General features: G+C 40.0%; 2 protein-coding genes across 8 annotated transcripts in view; both read left to right on the forward strand.

Annotated features, from left to right (window-relative positions):
- Positions 1-14,395, forward strand: part of LOC137058900 (CSC1-like protein 2) — a 168,077-nt gene extending 153,682 nt beyond the window's left edge. For 5 of the 6 annotated variants that reach the window (XM_067432403.1, XM_067432401.1, XM_067432400.1 and 2 more), the window contains 10 exons: positions 759-912; positions 3,959-4,065; positions 4,362-4,448; positions 4,576-4,641; positions 5,418-5,580; positions 6,671-6,776; positions 8,407-8,574; positions 9,280-9,416; positions 9,509-9,586; positions 11,535-14,395. In XM_067432403.1, coding sequence (XP_067288504.1) covers positions 759-912; positions 3,959-4,065; positions 4,362-4,448; positions 4,576-4,641; positions 5,418-5,580; positions 6,671-6,776; positions 8,407-8,574; positions 9,280-9,416; positions 9,509-9,586; positions 11,535-11,717 — 1,249 coding nt within the window. In that variant the 3' untranslated portion in view covers positions 11,718-14,395. The remainder of the gene's footprint in view (positions 1-758; positions 913-3,958; positions 4,066-4,361; positions 4,449-4,575; positions 4,642-5,417; positions 5,581-6,670; positions 6,777-8,406; positions 8,575-9,279; positions 9,417-9,508; positions 9,587-11,534) is intronic. The other variant, XM_067432404.1, reaches the window with a different exon arrangement.
- Positions 9,628-15,150, forward strand: part of acyp2 (acylphosphatase 2, muscle type) — a 220,363-nt gene continuing 214,840 nt past the window's right edge. For both annotated transcript variants that reach the window (XM_067432416.1, XM_067432413.1), the window contains exon 1: positions 9,628-10,230. Coding sequence is in view for 1 of the 2 variants with exons in the window: in XM_067432413.1 (XP_067288514.1) it covers positions 10,211-10,230 (20 nt within the window). In the remaining variant the exon portion in view is untranslated. The remainder of the gene's footprint in view (positions 10,231-15,150) is intronic.

Consider the following 15,150-nt stretch of genomic DNA (forward strand, 5'->3'; position numbering starts at 1 on the left):
GGACGTCACCGCTTTGTGTGCTCGTCATTCTTTAGCTCCGCCCACACGATACGCCTCCAGACGCTCGTTTTTTTTCCGGAAAGACTCGGTACAGCCCATATTTCTTTTATAAATATAATAAAACTAAAGACTTTTCGGAGATATGAAGGATGCAATACTACTCTATAGGTACTCAAGATTGACATGAGATTGACTGAAACTGAGTGTTTCACCCCCCCTTTAATCGGCTGCCAGTGAACATGTCAAACTAACGACCAAAGACGTCAGATTTTAGCCTCGGATCAGAGGAATATTTTAGGATTTGCTAAATTTGTCTCAGACGGCAAAATCGTGGCCAAAATCGCACAGTGTGCACCCGGCGTAAGAAGCATTTACTAGACAAGCAAAAGTTTTTTTCTTGTTTTGGGGGGAAATAAAAATAGAGTTTTTGCTTAAAATAAGCAAAATAATCTGTCAATGGGTTAAGTAAAATAATCTTAATTCAAATAGAAAACTAAATTATTTAGTTTACCCCATTGACAGATTATTTATCTTGTTTTAAGTGAAAACTCTTAATTTTGAGTATTTTTTTCCCAAAACAAGACAAACTTTTGCTTGTCTAGTAAATGCTTCTTAATGTAAGAATTTTTAGATATTTGGACTTAAAACAAGACAAAAATACTAAGTAAGAAAAGCATTTTTTGCAGTGTGTATGGACTAATGTGTTTTCAGTACAGGTTGAATTAACTCGGTTTGCTGATGTGTTGTTTCGCTCGCAGGGAGCATCTGTCTTTGGGAGGAGTTTCCTGGTGGCTTCGCTGCTTCATCATCAACTGCATCCTCTTCATCCTCCTCTTCTTCCTCACCACCCCGGCCATCATCATCTCCACCATGGACAAGTTTAACGTCACCAAGCCCGTGGAGTATCTGAACGTAAGGCTGCGAGCGCTCATGACGGCCTCACCAGAGTCATGTGTGAAAGTCAATCAGAACATCTTTGATATTTATAGAGACTTAAGGTTCAGAATCACAAAAAAAACAAACCATATTCAATATAATTAATATTTATCTTCTTTTCCAGTCAAAATATATTTTAAAGGGGTCATATAATGCCATTTTTATACAAGTTAATATAATTCTTTAGTATCTAATTGAAAACTTTGTAATATACTTTAATTAAAATTTCTCATTAGTATTGTAAGAAAACACTATTTTACCTGGTCAAGAACAGCTCTGTTTTCAGCAAGCCGTTTTCGTGCATACGGCTTTAAATGAAGAATTACCCCGCCCCTCTGTTATGAGGACAGATCATAGACCGTAAAAAAGATCTGTGCAAGATCTGAGTCGGGACAAGATGACAGCTCTAATTCGACATTTAAGGCTAAACAGGACGTTTCTGAATGGTTGGTTAACGTAAAGTCACTGATCTGTCTTTATGTACTGGCAGGGTAACGTTAGCGAGAATGCTATGTGTTTACTGTAGGCATGTGCCGATATCAATTTTTCATGCTGCGATTAATTGATGACGTTTTATCACGATATACGATATTATCACGATATTTAAATAAGTTGCACAAAAAAAAGTGTTGCCATAGCATAACAGCTTTAAGAACTATTTTTGTAAGAGCAAAAATAACTGAATGTTTAAATACAATAATGCACCAAAAATATATACAGCTCTGGAAAAAATTAAGAGACCCCTTTTGAGAAATCAATGTTATGTGGTCTCTTGATTTTTTTCAGAGCTGTAAAAGTAAAATTTTCAAACAGATTAAAGTGCAAAAGAATTAGGCTATAAAGAACAACAGGTAGGCTTACAAATTACAATAAGGTCTCATTATTTAATGCATTAACTAAGATTGAGCAACAGCTACATTTGGTACAGAAAGTATAATGTTTTTGTTAATGTTAGTTAAGAAATACTGATCATTGTTAGTTTTATCTTAGGTCCATTAAAAGTTATTTTGATTTTGATTTTAATGTTATTAAAAAGTAACTAAGAAATTAACATAGAATGATTAATTCTTTATAAGTATTTTTCATTGTCAGTTTGGTAATAATAAATTAACATGTTAACTAATGAAGTCTTATGTCTCAAAGTTTGACTGAACAATAACAAATAATTAGAACAGTTCTAATCATTAGGGCATGTTGTAGTCCAGATTAAAACATAAAAATGTTTAAATTTGAAAATAAATAGCCTATTAAGTATTTGGTGCTGTGATGAACAACATTGAGATTACAAAAACGAATGGCTGTTTTAAAAACTACACGCGTTTTTTTGTTTGTTTGCTGGTTTCCGGGGTAACCGGCTGCATTCTGCAGTTCATCAGCGCCCTCTGCTGTGAGCGGCACTTCAGCAGCGCGTCTCCTTCACCGGTTCAGTCATGTGCAAACGCACGTTGGGCTTGTTTATATCTGAGCGCGTGTCCCTTTGACGCAGAATACAGCGGTGTTGAGCATTTATACGGTTGATGGGCAAAGTATTCTTGAGTGCATTATAAAAAAATTATAAATTGTTGATAAATTATTATTTACGATATTTTAAAGTGCCCACGATAACAATATCGTGCATATTCATTATCGTGATAAATCGCATTATTGAAAATCGGCACATGTCTAGTTTACTGATATATAAGTTAGTTCATTGACAGATTGATGTTACACCTAATGCCAATAAAACCTTTTTTTTCTGTAAAAACACGATTTATTTTTAGACAGGAACAGACACCGTTATAAACCATCTACATAATTAAGCTTAGTGCCACATCCTCGTTAACTTTAAAACCAGCGTACACAGTTTGTAATAACACAATAACCATAACGCGTAGTTCATTATAAACGTGGGATTATGAATTATATTGAGAATGTCATACATAGAAAGCATGCCGTAGTACTTACACTGTAAACTTTAGCTGCAGTTCATCGTGAAGGGTGCACGCGTTTCAAACTACTCACTTCTTCTGGAGATCCAGCAGGCACATGAAGAGCTGGTACGTTACAGATCTTTATTCAGGAGCAGCTTCTTAGCAAAACCTGCTTAATACTAACCCTTGGTTATAAAGCGGCCTGGTGAGAAATGCTTCGCGGTTCACGCAGACGTAAAAGCATCGACGAAAACAAAACTCAGCCACTGCGTCTTCAGCGATTCGGATTTAGGAACATCAGAATATCTGCTGCGTTTATTATTACACCCAAGAATAGAACACTACAATCGCTTAGACGCCATTTTGCTCCAGTGTCTCTACTTATACAATGGCCGACTGTGATGAGCTCGCTCAGGGCGGGTCTGAGTTGAAACGCTGCTGTCAATCAGCAGTCGTGTGTGACGTCACACGTCGAGCGGCTCGATTTCAGAGGGGAAAACATATAAGGAAATAAAAAATAAAAAAACACTTGATTGATTTTTATCATTATAGGATAGTTGTGTACAGGCACTGCCAACACATTTCCATACAATCAGCTTGTAAAAGCGCATGTACCATTATATGACCCCTTTAAAGCTAAATAAAATGACCTAAGGAGCAAAAGTGTGTGTGTGTGTGTGTGTGTGTGTGTGTGTGTGTGTGTGTGTGTGTGTGTGTGTGTGTGTGTGTGTGTGTGTGTGCGCGCGCGCGTTGTGTGCGCGTGTGTTGTGCGTGTTGTGTGCTTTTTACAAAAGCTTATAAACCATACATAATGAGTTCTTTTGAAAATGTAAAAATGCAGAAAGTTTCCTGTGATGGGTAGGTTTAGGGGTGGGGGCAGTGTAGGGGGATAGAAAATATGGTTTGTACAGCATAAAAACCATTATGTCTATGGTGACGTGTGTGTTTATGCGTTTATATTAGACCAATAAATAATATATATACACACCCGCGCACACCTATTTATTTATATTTATAAATGTATATTTAAATTTATTTATGTATTCCTTAAAACAATGAAAAATTTGGTACAAAAAAATTCCACTATATATATCGATATCGTGTGTGTCCAGAACCCGATCGTCACCCAGTTCTTCCCCACTCTGCTCCTGTGGGCCTTCTCTGCGCTGCTGCCCACCATCGTCTACTACTCTGCCTTCTTTGAAGCCCACTGGACCAGGTACAATCCTACAATCTCTCTCGCTCTCGCTCTCGCTCTCGCTCTCGCTCTCTCTCTCTCTCTCTCTCTCTCTCGCTCTCGCTCTCGCTCTCGCTCTCTCTCTCTCTCTCTCTCTCTCTCTCTCTCTCTCTCTCTCTCTCTCTCTCTCTCTCTCTCTCTCTCTTTCTCTTTCTCTTTCTCTTTCTCTTTCTCTCTCTCTCTCTCTCTCTCTCTCTCTCTCTCTCTCTCTCTCTCTCTCTCTCTCTCTCTCTCTCTCTCTCTCTCTGAGCTTGATCTTCTCTTCCTCGTGTCCTCAGGTCAGGAGAGAACAGGACCACCATGCACAAGTGTTACACGTTCCTCATCTTCATGGTCCTCCTGCTGCCGTCTCTGGGTCTCAGCAGGTACACACACACACACTCTCCGTTTGTGCCGTAACTGTGAAGTGTGTTGTGGAAGTCAAAAAATCCCCAAGCATTAAACTGAATTAAAGTAGTGTTTAATAGTAGTAAATGTTGTTCTGTGTCTTAGTTTGGACGTTTTCTTCCGCTGGCTGTTCGATAGAAAATTCCTGGCTGATGCCACTGTCAGATTTGAGTAAGTCAACTATTTTATTTATTTAGTTAGTTTATTAGTTATTTAGTGTAAAAAAAGGTCATTTTATTTTTTATTTGATAAAATGTATTATTATATTATTTTTTATTTTATTTTGTATGTTATTCATTCTTAAAGGTCCCGTTCTTCGCATGTTTTCGAAGCTTTGATTATGTTTACAGTGTGCAATATAACATGAGTTCATGTTTCGCGGTTAAAAAAAACAGTATTTTTCACACAGTTGCCTTATCTGTACAGCGCTGTTTCCTCTGTCCTAAAAACGGCCTGATGATTTCCTTGTTCTATGAAGTCCCTCCTTCAGAAACACGTAACGAGTTCTGATTGGGCCAGCGCTTCCCGTGTTGTGATTGGACAGCGCACTTTGCCCGGAAAGGTCCCGCCTCTTACCATAACGAGGACATGCAAGCGCTGACTGCGCAACAAGACCACGCCCCCTATTTTGCGTGTTCTTGTGGGCGGAGCTTTAGTCAACAAACGGTTCTAGTGACGTCATCACAGCAGGAAGTGCAGCGGTGTAGTCCAAACCGGCCGCTCGCTGTAGGCTTTGAAAGGGAACTTCTGTTAAATAAAATATCTCGCTTGGCATTGAACTTTGAGCTTTATCATTTTACAGGTATTATTTATGCTCTAACAGCAACATTACACACTAACTAAAGTTTGAAAGATGGAATCGCGAAGAACGGGACCTTTAAACTTTCTGCTGTAGAAATATATTTAATGCCATTTATTTTTTATGTAATAAAATGTATTAATTTCAGGTGTGTCTTTCTTCCTGATAACGGAGCGTTTTTTGTGAACTACGTCATCGCATCTGCGTTCATCGGTAACGCTATGGACCTGCTGCGGATTCCAGGCCTTCTCATGTACATGATCCGGCTGTGTTTGGCTCGCTCGGCCGCAGAGAGGCGCAACGTCAAACGGGTACACACACACACACACACACACACACACACGTGCGCACACACTGACCTTTCAGATTCTTATCTTCACACACTTAGTGTTCAGTTGAATCAGGAACATATCTGAGTCATGTTTTATCACAATTATTTATAATTTCTAGATTAAATGCATAGAAAGAAATGGGGAATTATATTATGCATGAAAAAAATAAAAAATGTGTTGACTATTACATTTAATTGCATTGACATTATTTAATGTATTTTTCATTGAATTGAATTTTTTTTATTTATTTTTTTATTTAGTTAATTCTTGTTTTCATTCATTCTTAAACTTCTTTGTATAAAAATATTATGCATGAAAAAAAATTATAAATATGTTAAGGAACATTACATTTTATTACATTGTGACATTATTATTTTATGAATATTAAACACATTTTGAGCCCCAAAATAATTATTTTTTTATTTCAGCATCAAATAAAGGCAGAGAGGCAATAAATAGTACCATGATAGATAAATACTTTACCATTTAAAGATATTTTTTATTATAATTTCTAGATTAAATGCATAGAAAGAAATGGGAAATTATATTATGCATGAAAAAAAAATCTTTTAAGGATCATTACATTGTATTGCATTGAGACATTATTTTATGAATATTAAACACATTTTAAACCCAAAAATCTGTATTTATTCATTCATTTATTTATTTATTTCAGCATTAAATAAAGGCAGAATACTTTACCATTTTAACATTTTAATTTAAAAACAAATTGTGGCATTATGTAACATTTGTTCAGTTGTAGTGAAAATAATGCCTCAGTGGATAAAAAAAAAGAAGAAGACATAAATAGATTTTCTTCAAGCATAAAACAATCCCTATTTCTTTTTGATGTTGGGATTAAAATATGACTGAAGTGGAACATGATTTTGACAGGTTTTGTGGGATTTATCCACCCACCAGTGAGTTATTTTTACCTGCTGTTCACCTGGATGTTATTGCAGTCTGTGCTGTCTTTAGTTGTGTAACGTGTGTGTGTGTGTGTGTGTGTGTGTGTGTGTGTGTGTGTGTGTGTGTGTGTGTGTGTGTGTGTGTGTGTGTGTGTGTGTAGCATCAAGCCTATGAGTTTCAGTTTGGGGCTGCCTACGCCTGGATGATGTGCGTTTTCACCGTTGTTATGACGTACAGCATCACCTGCCCAATCATCGTTCCCTTCGGTGAGTCAGACCACGCCCACTCCCACATCAGCCCATTCACGAAACCACAGAACGACAGCCAATCAGAGAGAGAGAGGGAGAGAGAGAGAGATGAGCAACAAGGATGAAAGAGAGAATACAGGGAGAAACTGTGTGAATGACACAACTGAAAAAGAACAAGTGGATGAAGTGTGTGTGTGTACCCATAGCGTCCCCTGCTGGCCACACACATGCATGCAGCTTTTAACAATGGAAAAAGCCCACTGCGCCAGACCACATGCCTACGCGCTGTGTGTGTGCGTGTGTGTGTGTGTGTGTTAGAACAGATATAGATCCTCTCCTACGTTTTTAACTCCTGAGCAGATATAGGGAGGAAGTGCAGCATTTGAGCAATAATCTCTTTGTTTTTCTGTCACTGAGCTTTTGTATGCACACATTATTTCTAGAACTCTCTCAGAAACACACACACACACACACACACACACGCGCGCGTCCTCCAGCTGGCGGTGCATGACTCATCGGAGGTTCTGTAATGCGGAGGAACAGAACCGCGATGCTTTAATCCTTCTCTCAGCCCACAGTGCAGACGCTCGTCTCGGACACGCGTTTGACCTCCTGACCGTCCGTCTGCAAACATGTTGATTTGAAAACTGACTGATACACAGCGGGCTAATGTTTACGGCCCGAAAAAGACAGCATGAGATTAAAATTGTAGTTTTTGCAGAGTTCATATCTGTAGCTCGTTTGTACACTAATGTACTCCTAAAAGTTGATGAAATATACTTTTATTAGACATATGCCTTTAATATTTTAGGTCCAGTTGACAGATCTTGTTTGCATAGATTTGGGGAAAATCTAATTGTTTTTTTTTTCTTATAAAAATTGCAGTTGAAATTAAAATGTCAATTCTTACTACTTTTATTTTTGTTTTCATTTAATTTAATTTACATTTTTGTAAACATATAAATAACATATATATATATATATATAGTTTGCTGTGTTTGTTTGCAATAAAATAGATATTATATATCAATTTCAATAATCTATCATTATTATTAATATTATATAAATTAAACAAAATTATTTAAAAAAACGAATTAAGAAATATTACTATTGTCAATTAAAAACAATTGTAAATGGTTTATAAATTAAGGATTTAAGAAAAATTATATTTTCTAGTGCATAATTACAATAGTTTCTTTAGAAAAGCAGAGCTTTGGTTTGGATGGAAACCTTTAAAAAGCTCTTAAAGCTTCTCTTTTGTTGACCGCAGTCGGTTTATAGGTGTGTGTGGGGAGGTTTGCGTTTTCAAATGCAAGTGTTTTTTTACTGTGAATAGAGCTGCTCTGAAACCCTGAAAACATCCAAATGTGAAGCAGCTCATCTGTTGACATAACCAAGGCCTTTTGGGCGGGGCTAAATGATATTGACCCACAAGTTTTACAATCCAATCAGATCCGCCCTCCATATTCCCTCAGAAATGCGTCTTATTACAGGATTTTATTGCGTTGATATTTCTGCCAGAAAAGCAGCAGCCAATTGTGTGTGTGTGTGTGTGTGTGTGTGTGTGTGTGTGTGTGTGTGTGTGTGTGTGTGTGTGTGTGTGTGTGTGTGTGTGTGTGTGTGTGTGTGTGTGTGTGTGTGTGTGTAGGATTGATGTACATGCTCCTGAAGCACCTGGTGGACAGGTACAACATGTACTACGCCTACCTGCCCTCTAAACTCGACAAGAAGATCCACTCCGGAGCCGTCAATCAGGTGGTGGCCGCGCCCATCCTGTGCCTCTTCTGGCTGCTGTTCTTCTCCACCGTGCGGACAGGTGTGTGTGTGCATACATTAAAGACACATAACTACATTACTACAATACTTATCAAGTGTTAACGGGGTGGTTTCATGTTTTTTTTTCTAGGCTTTGTTGTGTTTATGGGACGCAGTATAACATGTCTTAATACACAGTATCTTTCTTCTATTCTCCCTTTATTCCACACCGCTGTCTGTCCTTTGAGCGGCTCGTTTGCTTCCTGCTTCTCTGAAGCCCCTCCCTCTGAAAAACACAATGGTCTTAGATTGGTCAGATGGCCAAATGTAGTTTCCTGTATTTTTATTGGCTGAAGTGCCAAGCACAGGTTAAGGCCACGCCCCTTCCCATTACGGGCAGAAGTCACATCTGCGGAGACTAGCGAGGGTTTATGATGTCACCAACCCAGGAAGAAGCTCGTTGTAGTCCAAAGCGGCCATTTTTGTAGGCAATAAACTGCCGTAACTTTAAAAGACAATATCTCCGTTTGCATTGAACTTTCAGCGCTGTAACTTAGACTGTTTATGCTCAAGCAGCGACATTACACACTAACTAAAGTTACAAAAGTCACATCGTATGAGCCCTGGACAGCCCTGGTTATAATTCATTCTCTTCATCCAGTTTATTGTGCATTGACTTCTATTACTATTATAATGTCCAGTGAAAACCTGTTCTTATACTGATGATGTGCTATTTAAATGCGGCTTCTTCCTTCTCCTTTCTCAGGGTTTTCGACACCGACGTCCATGTTCACGTTCGTGGTGCTCATCATCACCATCGTGGTCTGCCTGTCGCACGTCTGTTTCGGTCACTTTAAATACCTCAGCGCGCACAACTACAAGGTACGAGTTGCGGTACTGCAGGTACGAGCTCTCGGGTACAGTCCGCGGGTGGCTCAGGCCCATTAACTCCGGATCCAGAGCAGAAACTAACCATGATCTCTCTCACATTTCAGATCGACACCAAGGACGCGGAGGTCGACGGCGTGGAGAACGGCCGTCCTGCCAGATCTTCACCCTCCAACAAGTCTCAGGTAAATTCCCAAATGGAGAGTTCACTGGATAAGGACTTTAGGAAGATCACAGCAGAGGAGGTTTTCGTGTCTTATCATGAAGGTCTCAGATGCCGACATGGCTTTAAGCCGAGACACAGCAGGTGAAAACATTCGTTTTTTCATGCAGTGGTCAATTTTGAGATTTTAGGCCAGTTTACTCCCTTAAAGCAGCACTAGGTAACTTTTCAACCTTCATAATATATTTTCAAGACTCTTGTGATGATAAATCGACTTACAATAGGTTGAATGACACGTCTGCCATAGCCTGATGGGGTCTGTATCGTTTTTAATCGTACTTTTAAACTTCGGGTTTCGGGTAGTAACCCGAGAACAAAAAGAACTACAAAATTCGACTGCTTTACGGCATATACGTCACTTCCACCAACACACACACTTCCTTACATTCAGACGTGCGAGCCCAACTTTGTTCGTCGGATAATATAGTCATGTCCGAAGCAGCACAGACAAATAAGAAAGAAAAGGTTTTGTTGGAGGAAAGCAATAAGAGGAAACGAAAAAGTGATGTGATTAAAGGCAGGACGAGGATCAACATGTGACCAGCGTTTGCTCGTCGGCGTGAGCTGAAGGAGGCGTGCCCGACCGATGCTGTCCTGCTTGTTACGGTGATTACCGACCACTCAAACACTGAACTGAGTATCATATAGATTCTGTAAAACGGTAACCAATAGACTACTATAATGACGCTGGCTTGTTAACGTGAGCATCGCGATTATTTGCCGTTTGTAAAAAATAAAACCCATGAAATTAAATTCATATGACATGCTGAGACATGCCACTGACTGTACCTGGGATGAAGACATTTCACACGCGCCGCCAGAAGAACACCTGCATGTGAACTCCTCCTGCAGTGTTCAGGGGAACTGTTAGTGCTGCACCGACCCGCGGGACGCTTTTATGAAGTCATTTGGCCCGCGCCGCACCACTGGATATATTTTTTACAACCCGCCGCGCACCCACGGCCATTAAATAGACATACGGGGTCCGTGGGTTATGAGACGACCCGCGCATCACTAGTTCAGGGCTATCAGGGTTGTCATGTCAACAAATGCACGCGCGATGGCATCCCCTGTTGTAGGACGACAGAGCTTACGACAGAAGTTGAGGACATTATTTTTTCCCAACTGTAGGGGGACCCCTAGAGCAAAAGTTACCCAGTGCTGCTTTAACATGTAAGCTTTCATGTCAAAATAAAAAATATGTCGACATTACACATTAAAGTGGTTAATTCACTATATTTTGTCAACTAGAGCCTTTATATTTCTACCCGAAATCATCAAAAGTTACACCGTGTCCTAATTACACGACGCCGTAACATGCGATAAAAGCCGTCTTTTCCATGTTAATTCGAGTTTTTGTCCTAACCAGCTACGACGGTGACACGCGATGAATCTATTTTAGAAACGATTTTTATTTTTGTTCTACGTCGTGGCTGAAACAACAACACAAAACATGGCAATGTAAATCTCAGGTGGTGTTTATGTACTTTATTTAATGTTAAAAGTTGTTAAAAAATTGTGCTTTGCCTGTGCTTCCCCATAATATGTCAATATCTGCCTAGGAAATCTCCTAGTCTTAATTTGCATCGCTATTTGCACTCGTTGTGAATACACAGGCCACAGTTATTTTACTCGGGACATGCTAGCTGGCAACATAGGATTCCATTCATTATGCTAAGCTAAGCTAGCGGCGACCCTGCCTAACTAAAACAATGCATGCACTGAGACAAAAATGCATTTGCCCACATATCTAAATGTAGGAAAGAAGTTGAATAAGCCCTATTTCTAAAAACGAAGAGTTCCTTTAAGGGGTTAAATGATTAAAAATAATCATGTTTTCCATTATATGGATTAAACAAATGGACCTTTTTCTGACCGATGCTTATGTGTGTGTGTTTTCCTCACTACAGCAGATGTACATCGCCCAGGTCCTGCAAGACCCAAACTCAGACGAGACCGGCGCGGGCAGCGGAGAGGACGACGGTCAGGGGTCCTCACAGGACGAAGAGATGATCAACGGCGGGAATAGCCTAAACGAGGCCGATTTTCAGTCTGGAGAGGACAGTCTCATCGCCAACGAAGTCCATCACTAACAGCAGCCGAGACGGGAGAGAGAGAGAGAGAGAGCGAAGGAAGGACGAACGCATAAAAAAAGACCTGATCGCAAGGCCTTCATCTGCACGTGTGTGTGTTCAATACGCCAGATGTTTGTCGAACTCAAAACATCAGCACCTTAGAAACCCACGTCTGCCAAAACACTCGACTGTACATAAGCACACGTGCACACACACACACACACACACACATCGATGCCAACGCGCTTTAAAAAGAGTGCATAAACACTCGACTGGAACCAAGACTTCCTGGATTTTTCCCCTTTTGTAAAGCTCCACCTAGTTTGGTTCGAACACCCATAAGCCTCAGGAAAAGGAAAGACAGCTCTCCTCTTTCACATCGCGGAAGCATCCCATGGTTCGCCTTAACAGCGATAGCATTCCTAGTCGACGCCGCTTAACCCGCTTGCTTTCTCTCGTCCTAAACGATTGGATTTCACCTGGTTTTCCGAAGGAAACGTGCAATTGTGAGAGCGCAGAGCCCGTTTAATATGCGTTCGACAGACGTACACTGTACAGTATTCTGCCAGAACACCAAGAGACTTCTCCCCGATGTACAGTATGTCCAGAGACGCGCTGTGTGTGTGTCTGTGTTGACCCATATTCTTGCGTTTTTCTTTTGGTATTTCTAATGCTATTTTTGCCTTTACAACCTTTAATGGACGCGTTTGTACGCCTGCAAGGGAGTAGCGCAGTAGAAACCAATCGCCGCTCCTGACGGACTAATGCAGAGATCCGGAGAACTGCCGATGTTCGTTTGGAAACCGCGTTCATGTAGACCGGATAGCTACGCGTTCCCTAGTTAGTGCCTGCTTTTGTACGGGACGTTTAGGGAGAAATCAAGAGTAAGAGTGGCATTTGGTTAGTCGTTTTGAGAGCTCAATCTAATCCAAGTGCTAATGTAGCGTCACTATGAATTACTAGATCAATAACAACGGCTCACCATCACGAGAGATACAATAACGCTGAGAAGACACTCAACTTTGAGTTCAGCGTGAGCTTAAAGGGATAGTTCACCCAAAAATGAAAATACTGTCATCATTTACTCGCCCTCGTGTTGCTCCAAACCTGTATGAGTTTCTTTCTTTCCAGGCAGATGGAGCAACCATTCACTACCATATTATTTTTTTCCCTACTATGGTAGTCAATGGCTGCCCAGATGTGCTTGGTTACAAACACACTCTAAAAAATGCTGGGTTAAAAACAACCCAAGTTGGGTTGAAAGTGGACAAACCCAGATATTGGGTTGTTTGAATCGGTCCATTCATTGGGTTCAAACAACCCAATTTCTGGGTTTCCAACTTGGGTTGTTTTTAACCCAGCATTTTTTAGAGTGCATTCTTCCAAATACCTTGTTTTGTGTTCAGCAGAACAAAGAAGCTCATAAAAGGTTTGGAATAACATCAGGACTAGTAAATGATGACAGATTTGTCATTTTTGGGTGAACTGTCCCTTTAACTTAAGGGTTTGTTGCGAGCGTCTAGATCTGTGAAATCCCAATCCGACAGCCGGTTACAGAAGCCAATCACGTTTAAGAGTGGCATATTGTAGCCACAAGACTGAAGCCAGGTTTGGTTTCTTCCAGAAAACTGACCCTGAAGGGATTAAAGTGCATGTCGACTACATGCACAAACCGAAATGCACAAGAACCTCCACCACGAGGGAAAATCTCTGCTGGAGTTTGACGAATAGATCAGTATTTGAGTGAATCATGACATAGGTCTGTTATTATTACGATTATCATTACTACAGTATTTCATGTTTATGACTGATTTGTTTAGCCTGAACTTGAACTGTGCAGTATTTTCCTGAAATCATGATGGCAGCCTGATGTGTGTTTACCGTGAGTACAGTGAGGTTTGCACTGCTGTTTTCTTTGCGTTACTGTATTCTCTGGATGAAGATGAATCTGTCACCGGTTTGCATCAGGATTCACTGCTACTTAAATGGCACAACTTATGAAACGGAATCGAACAGCCTCAGGTGTTCTCTTTATTTTCCAAAAGACAAAAAAATGTTTACATCTGCCATTTTTAATTGCTTTCCGACATCAATGAAGACACAAAGGGTAACCTATGAAAGCTGTAGCTGACGCTGCACGCCGGAGATACTGACGTCCATCTGTGTCTGTGAGATGATATTGAAAAGCTGGATGTGTGTGTCCAAATTAAGGCCATTTCTTCGTTTCTGGACCGTCCCGTTTTTCCGGGGTTCCTCGCCGGCTTCTTATTGAGTTAATGACGTGAAGGTCTCTTCAGCATTTGGCGGTGAAGTAAAGAGCGGCGCGGGTATTTTTGTAAAATTGTACTGTTTTGGAGATGCAAATGTGCAGCCTGTTGAAGTATTTGATACTAGTAATGTATTAAAGCTAGCTGTCGCTCAATGGATTTTTAATATATCATGACTTTGTTTTATAAGCGAAACGTTTAAGTTATGGCACGGAGCTGTGCGTTATGCAAGAATGAATTATGGGATGATGTTGATCTCCAAGCACAGTTCTGACGCCGATGTACAGGATGTGTGAAACTGTGTTGTGCTCACATGCGGCTTCATGACGTGTGAGATTTGCTTTTCATTTTCTGTCCAAAGGTCGTCCTTTATGGTGAAGCATTTGTCATCTTCAGTTTCTTGATCAATAAAAGTTGGTATTCATTCTGTGCACTTGATGTGTGGTTGTGTCGGTCAGAATGAGGCGCAGAAAAACCTCCGGAACGCATCTCAAATTAGACCAATGTAAGTTTTTATTAGGGCTGGGTATTGACACAAATTGTTTCGATTCACAAGCTTGCACGATTTGATTACATTACGATTCACAAGCTTGTATGATCCGATTAAATTTCAATTCACAAGCTTGCATGATTCGATTAGATTTCGATTCACAAGCTTGCACGATTCGATTGGATTTTGATTCACAAGTTTACATGGTTCGAATGGATTTCAATTCACAAGCTTGCACAATTCGATTAGATTTCAATTCACAAGCTTGCACGATTCGATTGGATTTCAATTCACAAGCTTGCACGATTCGATTGGATTTCAATTCACAAGCTTGCACGATTCGATTGGATTTCGATTCACAAGCTTGCATGATTTGATTGGATTTCGTTTCATGAGCTTGCACAATTCGATTAGATTTCAATTCACAAGCTTGCACGATTCGTTTAGATTTCAATTCACAAGCTTGCACGATTCGATTGGATTTCGATTCACAAGCTTGCTTGATTTGATTGGATTTCGTTTCACGAGCTTGCACAATTAGATTAGATTTCAATTCACAAGCTTGCACGATTCGTTTAGATTTCAATTCACAAGCTTGCACGATTCGATTAGATTTCGATTCACAAGCTTGCATGATTTGATTGGATTACGATTCACAAGCTTGCATGATTTGATTGGATTACGATTCACAAGC

This window comes from Pseudorasbora parva, chromosome 22 (assembly GCF_024679245.1).
Source record: "Pseudorasbora parva isolate DD20220531a chromosome 22, ASM2467924v1, whole genome shotgun sequence".
Taxonomy (NCBI): domain Eukaryota; kingdom Metazoa; phylum Chordata; class Actinopteri; order Cypriniformes; family Gobionidae; genus Pseudorasbora; species Pseudorasbora parva.